Source organism: Ictalurus furcatus, chromosome 5 (genome assembly GCF_023375685.1).
Source record: "Ictalurus furcatus strain D&B chromosome 5, Billie_1.0, whole genome shotgun sequence".
NCBI classification, from domain to species: domain Eukaryota; kingdom Metazoa; phylum Chordata; class Actinopteri; order Siluriformes; family Ictaluridae; genus Ictalurus; species Ictalurus furcatus.
This window is the reverse complement of record NC_071259.1, coordinates 4,169,457-4,186,863: the sequence shown is the minus strand read 5'-3', so window position 1 is coordinate 4,186,863 and position 17,407 is coordinate 4,169,457. Positions and strand designations below refer to the sequence as shown.

General features: G+C 40.7%; 1 protein-coding gene across 1 annotated transcript in view; it reads left to right on the top strand.

The window, feature by feature from the left end:
• LOC128607441 (phosphatidylethanolamine-binding protein 4) overlaps positions 1 to 17,389 on the top strand; it is a 104,688-nt gene extending 87,299 nt beyond the window's left edge. The window contains exons 6-7 of the mRNA XM_053624302.1: positions 1 to 48; positions 17,011 to 17,389. The exon at positions 1 to 48 is cut by the window's left edge and continues 69 nt beyond it. Of these exons, the coding sequence (XP_053480277.1) occupies positions 1 to 48; positions 17,011 to 17,102 (140 nt within the window). The 3' untranslated portion in view covers positions 17,103 to 17,389. The remainder of the gene's footprint in view (positions 49 to 17,010) is intronic.
• Positions 17,390 to 17,407: the final 18 nt, after the last annotated feature.

The window sequence follows — 17,407 nt, the reverse complement described above, 5'->3', positions numbered from 1 at the left end:
CCACAGGCCAGGTCCTGTCTCTTGGCCAACAGGAACGGCGCTCACTGGGTAAGTAAGAAGAAAAAAAAAAAAGGCCACAAACAAATGCACATGTGCACATAAAGCTCACTATTTTATTATCTCCAGAAGGCCCGCAGCGTGACGCACTCCCACAGCACACTTACACGGCCACCTATTTTAAATCAACCTGAAAATATCATACTCCAGCATTTCAACATAACATATAATTAGCTGTACAGCATACAGTGACAAGCACCACAGAGCCAGACATTGCCATTTCCTCCAAGCACTTATTATATATAATTGCACTCTAATTTATCATTTATACCTGATTGATCACATTGAAATAAACAGAGTACAGAATCCACCAGCTCTGTCTCAGCGTATTATACGTGTACATGTGCAAACACGCTAAATATTTAATGGACTAACCGTAGACAGTAACACAGTGTGATTGTCACTGCGTATAAAAAATGCATTAGAGTTATTCCGTAATATTAATTGTATTTCTTGTCATCATATTAATTATTGATACTGATTAGGTTTGTGAATGTCAGCCTGTGTTAAAGATCAGTAATCGTAATAACATAAAGCAAACTGTGGTAGTATAATCATTACATATACGCAATACCTTTATTTATTTATTTATTTTTTTAATTTCACGGCACACTGAAAGCAAGAACGGCTGTTGAGTTGACGCTTTTAAGAACACGGGATGTGGAAATGTTTTCATTTTGCATTGCCGTCTTCATGCCAGGATCACGGTGTGTAAGGAGCCATTTCCACAGACGCAGCAGGACTAACGGTCGGTCTGTCTAAAGATACCTAGCTAGCTAAGTGTGCTTTTCTTACACTGATCGAGTCTTTTTTTAGATAGTTACATGCCATGGGGAAAGAATGTGCACCTAATCAATCGTTTAGAACCTAATCGATCATGTAAAAGACGGAGAACAATGACTTTATTAACAGTTCGTTATTTTCGCTTGGATGTGAGCGTGAACAGAGATCGGTGGAGATAAGAGATGCTCACGTGTAAAGTCGCTTATAGATGAGGTGGAGATCGATACAGACAGAGACATGGATGAGAAAGGGATGATGCTGAAAACTCATTTCCTACTCAACGCTTAGAATTCATTACGATTTGTCAGTAATGTTGTTTTTTCCAAAATGTAGATTAGATTATAAATGTCTCTGGGTGCACATCTTTCTTTTTCAATCTTAGGGCATTTTAAACGTCGATTTCAAATGAGAGGGATATTTCACTCCAGGAGCGTCTGTCGTTTTCAGTATATATAGAGTAGAAAATCTCAAACCTGGAGCACGTGACGGGATTTTTCCAGGCTGCGACACATTTGATCACGTTCGCTATCTTGGAGCGTCTAGTTTTAGTAGACATTGTCGGTTATAGTAAACGTACGTAGATCGGTGTGCAACAAGTCTTGTAAAGAAGTCCTGTCAAGCAAAGATAATGATATTATGTAGGAACATCCATCCAGTTTCCATGCTGCTTATCCTACACAGGGTCGTCAGGGAGACTGGAGCCTATCTCAGGGGACTCGGGGCACACGGCGGGGGTGGACGGGGTGCCAACACGTCGCAGGGCACCCATCCAGCAACACACACATTGCCAATCAGCCGACAACGCATGTCTTTGGACTGGGGGAGGAAACCGGAGTCCAAAGTTTTGGATCCTCCCCAGTCCAAAGACATGCATGGTAGGCTGATCGGCATGTCCAAAGTGTCCATAGTGTATGAATGGGTGTGTGAGTGTGTATGTGAGTGTGCCCTGCGATGGACTGGCACCCTGTCCAGGGTGTACCCCGCCTTGTGCCCGATGCTTCCTGGGAAAGGCTCCAGGTTTCCCCGTGACCCTGAAAAGGATACGCGGTATAGAAGATGGATGGAAATTTGTACTAAAATAAAAAGGGCTTTTGCACAGATCTGCCTGTATGTCACATGCTTCCTGGATGAATAACACATCGTTATCGTTTTTCATCAAACACGATGGGTGCTTCTATATTATAGGTCGAGATATACGTAGAATTTCCACAGCTTTTGTCGGCGGATTTATAATCTGTAAAAGTGCGTCATTTCTATACCGTATATCCAATGTGTAAACCTAATTAACACCCCAGTGTGCCGATTATATGCAAAGATAGTAATACATTTAATATCGTTATTGTAATGTGTTGTTTAAAACAGAAATGAGATTGAACATGATATAGAGTTGGTATTCATTTATTAAATAATGAAATAGTGGCGTTCCTTTTAGTCAAAATGTATGTTTGTTGCGCTATAAGTGATGTATAGATCCGTTAAATGTACACAGTACACAAAAAAAAACAAAAACCATGATTATTAAACCAGTCGTACAAACTGGTTCATATTGTCTCCATACTAAGCCTTTTCTTTCATAAACTACTTTTCATATTTTAAATAAATAAATAAATAAATAAATCGGAGAACTGCATTTATATGTTTTATACTTTTTATTTATTTATTGATATGTTTACTGCGAATAACTGCAAGACTGTAACCGTGAACTTTACTGTCATATACATACGCATACAAGCAATTGCTCTTCTTCACATCCCAGCCTTGAGGGTAGTTGGGGTCAGAGGGCAGGGTCAGCATTGGTACAGCGCCCCCGGAGCAGTTCTTTGGTTTAGGGTCTTTGCGCAGTCTCTCACCCTTGCGATCGATATCCCAGAATCTAACCTCTGAGCCACCATCGCAAGTTAAATACATTATATATTGAATTCAGGTAGAACTTAAGTCGGTAGTGACGCTTGAAATGACAGTACAGCCAAAGAATCAGCACCTGCAGAGAAAATGTAAGGAACGTAGCCGATTAGGACGTTGCTGTGGGTCTGACACGCATGAGTATGACTCTGCAGCCATGTTCGTTTTATACGTAGTGTACTACAAAGCTTTAACATCTACTACATTTCGATCGACTTCTTCTAGTTCACAGTTTGTCTTCAACCTGACATTACAGCGTGTCTGCACCTGAATGCAAAATCGATTCCAGTTCAAACAGAAGTTGAAATAAATCTCTGATTGCTGATTCTCCGCAGACTCCACTTCGCTCTCGTCAGTGTTTGCTTGTTGTCTTGACTTTGTACTCCTCTGCACCCCTGTCCCTAGTGTGTGAAGTGTGTGGGCCAGCAGAGTGTGTAGGGGGAGTGTCATGCTGTCTGCGCTACTCAGTGAGCGTTTCAGCTCAGTTCTGAGACTCGCTAACGTAGGCCCACTGTCAGAGACGCACTTCACTCCGTTTGAAGTTTTGACACCTTCGTCAGCAGCCAGTCCCACCTTATTAACATGAAGGCTGTTGGAAATGAAATGAAACAGTGCAATGTTGAGGTTGTTGCACTTTGGAGAGGGTTTTTTTTGTTTGTTTGTTTTGGTTTCTTTTACGTTTGGGAAAGATCTTTTCATCGTATTAGACTTTTTTGGGGGGGCGGGGAGTAATGTCAGAATGAGTTTAGCGTGAAGATACGGACATGTTCGGAGTTGAGAGTTACGTGAGACTTAAAGCGCACGTGGTGGAGTTCGCGTCTCAGTCACGTGTCATTATGAATTTGGACGCAAATTTCTCGCGCAGTATTAGCGTACTATTAAGTCCAGCTCACATGTTTGACAGTTTGATGTAATCCCAGTATGTCACGCTTCAGAATAATGACTGTGGAAGCCATATTGTTAGATTAAAGCAAATTTGCTTTAATTCATGTAAGTATTACAACTTGGACTATTCATGCAGCAATATACTAGACTCTTATTTATATCATATTAGGCTTTTTATAAATAAATCAAAAATTTTAGCTGAAAAACGTTAGCTCCTACTTCAGTCCATATTTTCTATCCTTGATATTTTTCATCAGGGTTAAAGGTAAGCACTTGTGTTTAAAGGCGGTGGTCTAGACACTATTGAAAACCCCCCATCTCAGACACCCCTACCCAAGAACATTCATTCGCCCTCGGAAATTTGCCTGATCTGAATTGGGACACCAGATTATTAAATGCCTGCGTAACTGACCACCTGACCAACTTTTGGACTGAACGCGGCCCATTATAACCTTCCATTTAAACTCGGGTTCAAATCCAGACTGTTTATATTCTTTATATACCTTGCTTTGTACCTGGATGAACATAATATGGATTTGAGAACATGTTTCATGAATTTTATCCTTTTTTTTTTTTTTTTTTTTTGATAGAAATGTATTCAAATGATTGCTGTGGTAGCTCTCCAGAAATTTGGAGTAACACGTAAATACCACTCCACCCTGCCGTGGCTGAGGAGTTTTATGGTGAACACCCAGAAATAATGCCAAACTGTTGCTCTTCCTCCCTAAGTCACTTGCAGGAAATACAATTAAAGTTTTGTTTTAATTCGCTGACATAATCACTCAGATAATTCGATCATTTTTGGCTTTTCAGTTGTTGAAGAAAAGGAAATGTAATATACTTAATAGACTACTAGACATCCCAAGCTGAAAGACCAACTATAGTATATAATGTATACAAGAATCAGCAAGAACTTTGCTATAATAAGCTGAATATAACAAGTCTGTTGTTAATCCAAAGTTATACAGTCCTGTGAAAAAAGAAGTAGATCCTATGGAAATTGTTGGGTTTTTTTGTGTTGTTGTTGTTGTTTTACATATTTGAACAAACAAACATTCTCTTTGAAACAGTGCCTATTAAAAAAGTTGATACACACTATCATATGACATAAAATTGACATTTTGTGGTAATTTTCACAATTTAAATTAACAAAAAAAAAAACAAAAAAAAAAACAGATCAGTCACATGAAAAAGTAAGTACACCCATACATTTATCACACCTTCAAATCCGTAAGATTTGAATCAGATGTTCAAGATTGGTTGCCAGTGATTAGAGCCTGCTTAGTGAGTGCAGGTGGAACCCGTCTTATTTATACCCCTCTCATATCTAGTGTCTGGTGTTCCCTTTGCTATTGAGGTGTGTGGTGTTATCATGCCAAGATCCAAAGAGTTCTGTAAGGCCTTCAGAAAAAAAGGTTGTGGATGCCTATGAGTCTGGCAAGTGGTTTAAAAAGATTGAATTATTTCAAATACATCATTTCACTGGAAGGAAAATCATCTACAAATGGCTCAGATCTCAAATGCCTTCCAGTTTGTCCAGGACTGGCCGACCCAGCAAATTCAGCCCAAGCACAGACCGTCTGATGGAACAAGTAGTCTCCAAGAACCCTAAAATTTCATCACAGGAGCTGTGGTGGGTTACAGCACGATGGTGGAAATGTTATGGTTTGGGGTTACTTCGTTCCTCAGGGACTGGTCAGCTTTCAGTCATTGATTCAACTATGAATTCTGCATCATATCAAAGAGTACTTGAAGATAATGTGAGGCCATCGGTTCGAAAGTTGAAGTGGACCTTTCAACAGGATAAGGATCTTAATCACACGAGCAAATCCACCCAGGAATGGCTCAAAAAGAAGAAGTGGAAGGTTATGGAATGGCCTAGTCAAAGCCTGGATTTGAATCCCATTGAAATGTTGTGTGGGGGTGGGGGATTTTAAACCGGCAGAACATGCAAGAAAACCCTCAAACATCTTGCATGGAAGAGTGGTCAAAAATTCCAGCAAGCAATTGATGGACAATTATGCAAAATGCCTACAAGAAGTTATTTCTGCTAAAGGGAGCAATGCTAGCTTCTGAGACCAAGGGTGTACTTACTTATCACGTCTGTTGATGTTTCTGTTGAATAAATGATTCAATTGGCAACGCTATGTTCCCTTGTGGTTTTTTGTTCAAGTGTATCGCACTGTTTTTTCACAATTTCCATGGGATATACTTATCTTTTCACATGACATGTTTGTTTAGGTATTAAACACATTCATTCAGAGTTTGTTCTAGTCCATTCCCGGACTGTTTTCCCAATTCCTGCTTGTTAGCTATGAACAGTTGTAGGTATGAAATTCCGTGCTAAATTAGTCCGATTTGTAGTATATCAAGCGTTTAGTGTTATGAGAGTGTCATGAGAAATGGCTTGGCTGATGTATTTTCTAAGAGCTTTATCACTCGAAAGAAAAAGGGTGGACATTGTTTTGAACTGCAGCGCCCAAGTCGTCAGCTGCTACATTTAACCACGGGTTATTCATAGCAGGGCATTCCCAAACACACTCCTAGACCACACACCCTCGGACACACCCTTGCAATTGAAAACTTTACATGCAGTATATACAGTATGAAAGGACTAAAGTCTGACATTTCCATAATGCTAGATAAAGATGTTTTCTCATGTTCTCTGGAGCACCGAAAGATACAACAGCTGTCTCAAAGACAGACACTTCAGTAAAGGCTGTGCATCGGCCAATCAAATTCTCAGAAGGATAATGATCATGTTTGAGACAGATACAAATACAGATAAGAATAGGAAGTGCGCGAGTGGGCAGTTTTTACTTTGTCAGCGGGTGTGTCACGTATGAAGCTCACGGGACAAAAAAAAAAAACAACACATTCGTCTTTTTGTTATCTCTTACTCATACAAATAACCTGGGAAATGTGTATAAAATGATATACATGAAAGGTTTTAGTCGTGTGTGGGAATTAAGGGGGTGGAGGGAGCTATTTAATTGTTAGAGACCTAATCTTGATGAATTTTGTTTATATAATAGAATCAAATTCCAAATAAATTCCTTAGAAAGTATCGCAAACATGTACAAACATAATAAAGCTAGATTTTTTTTTTTTTTTTTAATAGTCCCAAGCACATCTCTAGTTGAGACCAGTTAGGAATTTGATCAATCTAGCTGAGATTGAAGAATTGCCAGAGACCGAAGCCACACCCACTTGGGGTTTAAGTCTGAATACAGATATTTGGGAGACTAAACAGATACAGGTAATGTCATTGCGCTCCACACTCCTACTACACACTGCACCAAGCCCAGCCTTTGTGCCGTTTCAGGTGAGGGTCATTACGGAAGTTTCTTTCCAGATTGTTGATTGAAATACAATTGGTTTAGTGTTTCCAGGCCTTTAGTGAGATCTATGCACTTGTGGAAGTGCTGTCAGTGTGTAATAAGGATGTATGGAGATTAGTGCTTGTCATCTGCGCGTGGCCAGTGACCACATCTCTTATGCTGCCATGACATTTAATTGTTTAATTGATCTGATTGGAGAGTTTGGAGCCTTCAGTTGTGGGTGTGGAGTCGTCTAATGATCATGTTCCACTTCCCCAGTAGTGACTTCAACACACACTCTGTCTCTGTCCCAGTCCCTGCGTATGTGTGTGTGCTGTGTATGTATGTCTGTTTAGACCTAATGGTCATTTTCCACTTCCCCTAATGCCGAGCAACTCGATTTCAACTCCAGCACTGACGCTCTCCTAGCTTTGATCTTCTACCGTTCTTACAGACGCCAAGAGGTGAAGATCAGGCCTGGCGCCTAGACTGCAGGCCTAGCGTGCATGCGTGAGTGAGTGTGTGTGGGTGTGTGTGTGTGTGTAGGAAGTACAATGTGGGTCAGTGGATGCATAGTGACAGCTGGTAGTTGCGCAAGCGACAGTGGGGGTGCACGGAGGCGGCCGGTGTGCAGGAGGCAGGAGAGAGCATGTTGGTGGGGAATCCCCACACCTCCACACAGCCTCTTTAGATCATGCCGTTACGTGCATGTCTCAGTGCCAGGGGTTCCGCAGGCCATGGACACAGCCTGCGGAGGTGGCAAAATGAACACGAAGTCCTCACGCTCTCTGTTGTGCCAGTTGGACGTCCATCTCTCTCTCTCTCTCTCACTCACTCTGTGTCCTCTTCACAGGTACATACAGTGACAGAAATGCAGGACATTCTTAAATTTAGATCCTCATTTAAAGACTATTTATACACACACAACATGACCTTCTGACCAGAGCAGTGACGTCTACTTATGCCACAGAGCACTCTTCCTTTCCTGCTTGTATGCTTGAATACTCTCCATTCCACTCTTCCCAACGCTTATTAGTGTCTAGTACCTGTTAAAAATAAAAATCATCATTCTTTTCAACCATCATCAAAACGTATGTATGATGCGACGCACTGTGAGATTGGATAAGAGTGTCCAAGAGTGTGCTAGTAGAAAAGCGTGTGTGAGCCGTGGTCCTTGTTTCATCTCTCTCGTGTTTTTGTATCTTGAGCTGGATATATTTTTTTGCGGCTTCGCCTGCGATTCATGCCTCACCAACCCGTATATTCCAACCGTTATTTATTAAAGAAGTCTAAATAAAAATGCTCTGTGTGTGTGTGTGTGTGTGTGTGTGTGTGCGTGTGGTTAAAATTGACTTCAAGATATGCCCTACAGCTCTTCTCAAAGAGTTCGGTTTGAGATCTGTTAGGTCTGACAAAAACATTGAAGAAATCACATTACAGGGTTTCGAATTCCCAGTTACAATAATGATAATGTAGTCTTTATTGGGCACGTATACATTACAGCACAGTGAAAATATTTTGTTCGCATATCCCAGCATGTCAGGAAGCTGGGGTCAGAGCGCAGGGTCAGCTATGATGCAGCGCCACTGGAGCAGAGAGGGTTAAGGGCCCAACAGTGGCAGCTTAGCAGTGCTAGGCCTTGAACCCCCAACCTTCCAATCAGTAACCCAGAGCCTTAACCGCCAAGCCAGCACTGTCCCTAAGGACGCTAGAATTTGGTTTCTCAGATTTACGTCAGCATTTTTGCAAATCCTTTATTCTACTATATAGTTTAACCTAAAGTTTCTGTCGAATCGATAAAAAAAATATCGCAGGCTTTTTTTCATGTGGTCCGGAAATCATTATTTAATTTCTTGTGTGTTCCAAACTCGGTCAAAGCTTTTTAAATTGTTAATAATTATTTCATAACATTCCTATCGTTATGGGTGTGTGGGTGTTTTTTGTGATGTAGGTCAAACGGCAAGTCATGTAGATTTGCTCAGGAACAAGCTACACCTAAAAACAAAACCCCAGAGAAATTGAATGACATGGATGTGCCTTTACACTGAAGTATACCTTTGGGAAATTGTTTTAAGTACTCAGATTTCCTTAATCAGTGCAGTGTCAACATGTAATAGGTCATTTACACATACCCCACGGTCTTTACGATCGTATTGTTCCGGGTTAAAAAGAAGTGTGTAGGTAGTAAAGTGCCTCTGTTTGTTATAGACTTAGATGTGTGGGTGAAACAGTACTACAGCATCTACACCGACTTCATGAACCCATGGCATTTGCTGAGCCTGAGCTAATTTCTCTCAGTTATTTTCCATCAGGGGCTTGAGAAGTCAGGTGCATTCATTTAGAAGAGCGAGTCAAGTGTTAGCGGAATACTTATCATGTATAAGCACTTAAGCCAGTAATCAGATAAGTATATCCAAAAGGAGCACTTTTCTGCTTTAAGTCGCACAGAACGTCGGACAGCTTTCGTTTACGAGCCGGAGTCAGAGGTATTTCTCAATTTCAGAAGATGACCGCTGGAAATATTATAGAGTAATTAAATAGGATTCTTGAAGTCCTTAGATGAAAGTGTTGCTGTTCTCATAAACATACGATGACATTCAGAAACCCCTATTCGGACAGGATTGGTTATACACGCAGAGGCGGGGTCATGTGATTATTACCAGAGTAGCTCTGGATTTTTAGTCAGTCATTTTTTATGGACTCCATCTGAAAAGATTACGCCACATTTTACGCATGACTTGGTTGACATGTTTGTAAAGATTCTGTTATATGCTGTCGGAAAGAGGCTTTGAACATGTTTTTCGGTATAAAGACTCTCCAGGAAGTGTTCGCGTCCCACCAGATCCCCGTGTGACATCGAGTTTAAAATTCAAAACAGTCAAATATGGACACTGTTCCTGAATGACTTCTCAAAAAGAGAATCGACGTGTTGCTAAATTTAAGTTCCTAGCACGGGTTTACTTACATACATACATGTGAGCTACTAATGATCAAACGTGAACACGAGTCCTCCGGCAAGCGGTTATAATGAAAATCAAAACACTCTGTATTCAAATGAAGTGTAAAGTTTCATCCTAACTTCTGAGACCGGTATGATATATTACATATTTATATATCTTTTAAATATTTACATGAATTTCTGAGGTTTTTTTTAGTATTTGGTATGTCCCCCTTTTTTTTTTTTTCCTTTTATGATCTGAACAGATTCTTCAGTAGAAGAGATTAGGTATGAGGAAAATCTGACCTTTTGTACAAAGCAGTTGACATAGTCGATATTACACATTTGTTTACATTTCAATAAGGACCTATTTTTAGAGCCCGCTATATAAAGTACGCATGGCGAGGATCATGTACATCATGAAGACACACCCATCTCTGATTATACAGAGATCTCGACTTATCATCACTACAGATATCCTCCGGCAACAGATGTATGTCTAGAAAGCGTATCGCATCTGAATAATACTTTAGTTACCCCACAAAAAGTTGCTAATAACTTATTTATCTCCAGTTCACTAAAGACCTGTGCCTTGCTATTTCTTCCTGCAGCGCTCCACACGCACAGCGTGGTGATCCTGCGAGCTCAGCAGCAGGGACTGAGTTGTAATTGAAGCCATTAGCAGCAGTGCAGTGTGGTAATGGCACATCTGAGCCTTTTCTCCCACCCACCAATGCAGCCATTAATCATAAGCATTGCTGCCAGGGCCAAACCCGGCTCTACCGCACAGCTCAGCCGCCCTATCCCAGTACTCCACCAGGGGCTTTAATACTCAAGCATCTTTTCTGCTTCTAATTGTCTGATGGTGGGGAAACTGGGAGGGTGTCGAAAGAGAGTTCGAGTTAGTATTGCAGTTGAATATTGGATGATTTAGCGATGATGATCATTCTTATGACACAACCCGATAGGGTCCACGTCCTGCTACTCTCAAAACACTACAGCTGTAAATAACAGAAATCCAAAAACATTTGGTATTTACAGAAAGGTGACAATTATGAAATAATAAATAGACGTTTGGTAGAAAGACCATGTCCTCATTAACTCCGTATATACGGTGGTATTTACGGTGAAAGTTTGTGAAAGAATTTTCTGCGTAAATATGACCTAAAACAACATCAGATTTTCTTCAGATTTTAAGTCCTAAAAGTAGATAAAGAGAACCCAATTGAAAAATGAGATAAAAATATTTTACTTGGTAATTTATTTATTGAGGAAAATGATCCAATATTATATATCTGTGAGTGGCAAAAGTATGCGAACCTTTTGTTTACAGTATCTGGTGTGACCCCCTTGTGCAGCGATAACTGCAGCTAAACACTTACTAAACTGTTGATCAGTCCCGCACATCGGCTCGGAGGAATTTCAGCCCGTTCCTCAGTACAGAACAGTTTCAACTCTGGGATGTTGGTGCAATTTCTGCATTTCTCTTCTGAAAATAGAGAACTCTATAAATGGAGACTAAAGCAAATATGCAGTGTGTAGCAGACAGGGAAACTTTGTTAGATGTCACTGGGGATAAATTCTTAGGAATCTTGAGACAGCTGAAAACATCAGGTTTTGACCATAATTGGTCGGCTATAACATAGCATATATTGACGCCTAAAATTGAAGAAAATTTCAATAGGTTTCACCAAAAGAGTGCAGAAATTACTTTATTTATTTTTTAATCTTCTAGCTTAACAAACGTGGTGGTAAAACCAATCAGTACGTTTACACAGACGACAATAATCCGATATTAAACCGATTAAGACGATACTCTGATTAAGAAACTAGCATGTAAACAGCGATTATTGCTGACCTTAATCCGGCTAAAGTCATACTCGGAGTAAACACAAGACGTGTGGAGTATTCCTGTTTTAGTCACATTATCGACGTGTATTACAGACATGTACACACCTTAATCACACTATTAACGTCGTGTGAGAGTTTTCACCGTATTATGCAATAGGACGACAAACAAGAGAGCACGGCTGTGTCGCAAACCGTGTACTTACCTACTATATAATAGGAGAAATACATGTGTTTCGGCTACTATATAGACGGTAAGTACGTGGTTTGGGACGCAGCCCACGGCTTCAAGCGGTCGTCTATTTGCACGTGTAGCACGATAAATAATTAACCGCACTTGAAGCGTTCGTAAAATTAAAAACTAAACACCCGAAACTGTATACGGTACCATAACGAAGACGAACTGTATGTCGATACGTGAAATTCTAGAGGGAACGTCAGACTGCGTGGCGCGGGGACGTAATGACGTGTGCCGTTAATCGCTCTATGTCCTATAACATGTCAAACGGGAACATGAAAGGAATATTCTAAAAGCGACTCATGTAAACACCTTAATCGGAATATTGTCTTATTCAGAATAAGCTCAAAAATTAGATTACCGCTGTCCGTGTAAACGTAGTTATTGATTGTTTTCACACAGTTAAAGCCAGGCTTTAACGTTGTTTGATAGCAGTGTAGGGAAACAGACATATGCCTGGTCAGTTTAGTTTGTAATCAGATCCCGGTCGTTAAAATGTCCACGATGGAATATCTCATCAGCATTTTCTCCCTTTTTACTTTTGTGACTTTTAAATGTAGTTGACATACAGGCAAAAGTCAGAAGAGTCTGTAGTTTTAAAACTGATGTATCATAGAAAAGTTCAAAATGTGACAATGTGAATGCTTTTTCTGGGCCAGTAGATAGAGTATATATAAAGCATATATATAACAACTAAATCGCACGGTATGATAGAGTATGGTAATTTTGGCCGATACTAATGGGATCGTTGAAAGAGTGGCTGTGTTCTTGCAATTGAAGATGCTCAGTAAAGGGAATGAGGGGTGTGTGTAGGCAGCTGAGCAGCGTGCCGCATCGGTCCTCCATGTTTTCATGAGTCATACTGTCAATATTAACATCTGAAAAACCCCTGAATGCTTTTCTCTCACACAAACACACCTCCTACAAAGGTTACTCTAGCACAGAGTGCAATCTGGGTCATGTTCACAGAAGATGTGTGAGAGTGTAGCGCTTCAGGATCTCAGCAGGTTTCTCTTATACAGCATACGTAGACGTTTATCCTGCTTTATCTTTCAACACCGTATATCAATAGGACACTAGATGTTTGTAAAGGTTGTGCTTGTCACTTGTCACTTTACCCGTGCCCCTACTGAACCACATTGTACTATTAAAAGTGTCATCGCCTAGAAGAGGCAACTCTTTCACTTCCTGCATCGCTCAAACGCGACTAAAGAGGGAGGGTGGAGCGGGCTGAGAAGAGAGGAAGAAATCACCACACCGCTCCCCACTTCCTATCTCTCACTGTTCCATGACTCGACAGATCGGGGAAGTGGAAAGTGTGCGTCTGTGTGTGCTGAAATTAGCCCAGAGAAAAACTGCCGACACTATTTTTGGAGCCGTGTGTAAATCTGTATGTTGGTTAAATCTGCCACTCCGCCCGAAGAGCTCCATGATGACAGCGTTAGTGTGGTCGCTGATAATAGAGTGTCACCAGCCAGTCAGACAAAAGAGTGCAGAAAGTGAAAGCAAGGCCATTGTTTTCCTCTCAAACCTTTCAGCGCACGGTCTGGCTTACCCTCAAGGACATTTCGAACGCTTCACAAGCTCTGAGCTCCTATCTACGGGACATATTATTATGCCATATCGTTATAAATCGGCCCACTAAAGTAACCGGTCTTACTTAGGCCAACACGTATCAATATATCAAACGTATCAATATATCCAAACCACAGCTTGTATCAATATAAACGTATCAATATATCCAAACCACAGCTTGTATCAATATAAACGTATCAATATATCCAAACCACAGCTTGTATCAATATAAACGTATCAATATATCCAAACCACAGCTTGTTTTAGTGTTATTTAGACGTCTGTTCAGCCGTACTGGACGTTTTTAAACTAGACTGACGAATGTGTGTTTAAAAGAAGGCAGGAAAAAAGGTAACGTCCTGCATGTGAATAGCACGAAAGCTTTTTTGAAGTCACTCCACCCTGTCAACATCAGCTCTAGCTGTGTGTTTAGCTCATGCGCAGTAACCCAGGAATAGTTGAGTCCTGACACATCACAGCTGCTGGATGTTTATGGGTTCATTGCTCTCGTGTTAGCTGGCTAATGAAAACTCTAAACTAATGCATTTGGACATACTGTCAAATGTATTCCATGTTTGGACTGGATTTGTTTACCATGGGTTGTAATGTGACCGTTACGAGTATCTCTGGGTTTTAAGAAAATATACAGTGTATATATTGGAAAAGACTCCATTATATCGAGTGGGAGAAAAGAGGTTTTGTGCTTCTTCTCCAGTATTAAGACACGTTCCGGTCGTCTCCCGTCACCACCCGTACATACATGGTACGGTCAAGTGAGCCACGAATCACAACGCCACAAGGTCAAAACAATTCATGTGGATTAAAATGAGAAGACGTGTAGTACACGTTGAGTTTTTCCATGAAGACTTCTACAGAGATCACGTATCCAACATGAATCGATCATAATTACATAACAGACGTACGGTACACGTGTGTCCCAAGAACTTGAATAGTCCTACATGTATTTTCCTGAACTTCAGATGGTGGATGAAAGGGCTGTCTTGATGTTTGTTGGATCTAGAAGGATCCACTATGACACTGCCTTACATCTGTTAATATCTAGTAGTGGTCAGATAAGAGTGTGTGTGTGTGTGTGTGTGTGTGTGTGTGTGTGTGTGTGTGCTGCCCTGACCATTGTAGGGTCAGATGGGGCTTGGTATGTGCAGAGGCGGAACATTATCTCCTCCTGTTCTCAGACCTGAAGGCCTAAAGGTCACCTGACCTCATAATGCCAGGTCCCCTTACTCCATCTCTCACACTTAACAACCAGAGAACTGGACACACTGCTCTCACACACTTACCTGACTCCCAGAATCTCATAATTGAGCGAAAAGCAGGACCTAGTCTGTGCTTATTATTTTCGTCTAAACACCACCTGTGCCCTTCACTCTGTCACATCTCTGCTCTTGCTCACCTCTAATGGAAGGCTATGAGATGGTAATTGTACTGGTTAGGGCAACACGAATGGTGACAATCGCTGTATTAATACCGGCCTACCTCTTTGTGGGTGAGCATGACCTTTTTCTCTTTTTTTCTTTTTCGATTTGTATTTTTACACTCTCCCACACGTATTTGCATGCAAACATATACAGGCGACCACACACACACACACACACACACACACACACACACACACACACACAGACGATACTGTTGGTTCCAGGATGTGGCCTGTTGTGCTGTGTGTACAAAGATGGGCTTTCCCTTTTCACCGCTGCTGCATTTCCATCTCTGATCAGTGTTTTCATGTGTGTTTGAGACACAGATGAAGTCAGTGAATGAAATTGCCCTAGAGGTTTAACCGCTTCTAATTCGGTCATCTTATTAACAGCATCTTTTTATCTTTGTTCTGTTGGAGGGGAAATTTAAATGCACGCCACTGCTTAACATTTTCCAGATAAAGGCTATTAGAAATCACCTTTTATGCTATAAATATTTCATTCAGACCTGAATAAACATTTAGCTCATATTGTAAGGGTTCGTTTTATATGTGATTGTGTGTGTGTGTGTGTGTGTGTGTGTGTGTGTGTGTGTGTGCAGTTAGCCGCTAAAGAAGAGGAAGATCAGGATAAGATATTGTCATAGCAGCCGGAGCTGCGACTGGTATTTACCCGCTCGTCCTGCCAAAAAGCTCGCGTTCGCCTGTTGCCACCTCCAGCACCATAACAGCCTGAGCATTTATTTTAGACATGAGATGATCACAGTGTTTTAGGGCCCAGAGAATCACAGCGACACCCTCCAAATAAAATCAGGAAGAAAAAAACAAAAAACAAAAAGAAAGTTCCATCTTTCAATTTGGTATTTATCAAACAACAGCGTGTAGAGAAAAAGAGGTGGCTTTTCAGACCCAACCAGGCCAAAATACGTCTAGTATCAGCTTAGCAACAAAGGTGGGTTCTCTCAAAAAGTCAACAATAAAGTTCTGAGCTAGCGATCGAAAGATCGCGAGCTCTGTTTCTCTTTAAAACCTCTCCGCCGTCATCGTGATTGTTGTCATGATCCGCTTCTCAAATCGAAAACCCTGACCATACATTCAAAAGCATTTACTAGTCTAGAAAATCCAGATGACTGGTACGAAAAAAACAGACCTTTTGGTAGGTTTGGTGTTTTTCTTTTTTTCAATTCAAACACTAACTCTAATAGGAAAGCCGGTCAGTGTTAGTACTCAATAATGGTCTAGAAAAGTATACGAGTAGATGATTTGAGACACGGTGCTAGTCTGTTTAGTCAGTTGTTGGCACAGTGTCACGTGGTGCTTATACCGCCCCCGCTATTTACGTCGGGATACGTGATATGCTAAGCAAACAATATTGCGTACGTGTGCTTAATTGAGCCTGTGACCGTGTTAGCTAGCTAGCTACATTATGCGAAGTAAGGAAGTTTATCTCAGCTGTATGTACAGTATTGCTAACATTAGCAATCTTTTACCCACCCTGACATGAATAGCCACTGGAGCTTTAAGCCTCTCCAGAACAGAGTGCGGGGTTGTGTGTGAGATAAATATATCTCAAGAAAACACAAATTTGGCCTATTTCCAGGTTTAAGTGGAATTAGCAGTTCTGGGGAAGTACATCGTTATCACGGTCTATTTTATCAGCTCTGTCAAAGCGATGTGGTGTTTATAGCGTTTTATTCTGATGTAAGATGAGTCATTTTAGCCATCTTTCACCCCAGTTATGTACACCCTGTACGGAGAAATTCAGTTCCAAATACGGTGACCACGACAGAACAGTCATGTGACTGAAAAATTACGACATCGTATAGTGTGTCTAAAATCTAAATCACGTCGGATAAAAAAAAGGTGGATTCACCTAACGCCAAACGACACTTATACAGGGTCTAAATATATGAATATGAAATGATGAATTGTTTGTGTATCTCAAGCTTAACACTTTGAGACAGGAAGTTATATTTATTACAGTGTGTGTTTGTTTTTATTGTTGTTTTTTTCTCACTCTCTTTAGGAAACTGGGATCCTCAAGCGTTCGTGAAGAAGTTTGGACTTGTTGATCCAGTCGCCTCGGTCCAGTTCCTTACTCAGAACTTTAAAGATTAGATGACACCACACACCTGAATCATACCTTACACCTTATGCAACTATTCTACAATCAGGGAAACTTGTTAAAACGGGAAAAAAAAAACAAATTGTAATCGTTTTTCTCCAAGGTTTAACGTAAGGTAATGTATTTGCTTCACACTGTTGTGTATAGAATATTAAAATAGATATTTTAAATAGGGTTTCATTACTCGATGAACGAACAGAACTGTATTTTAGAGTATTTGCCCTGCCAGTGGGATTTTAAAACTGTACCTAACTGTATCCTTAAAGGCATGTTGACAAAACTTGGTCCTTGGTCTCAT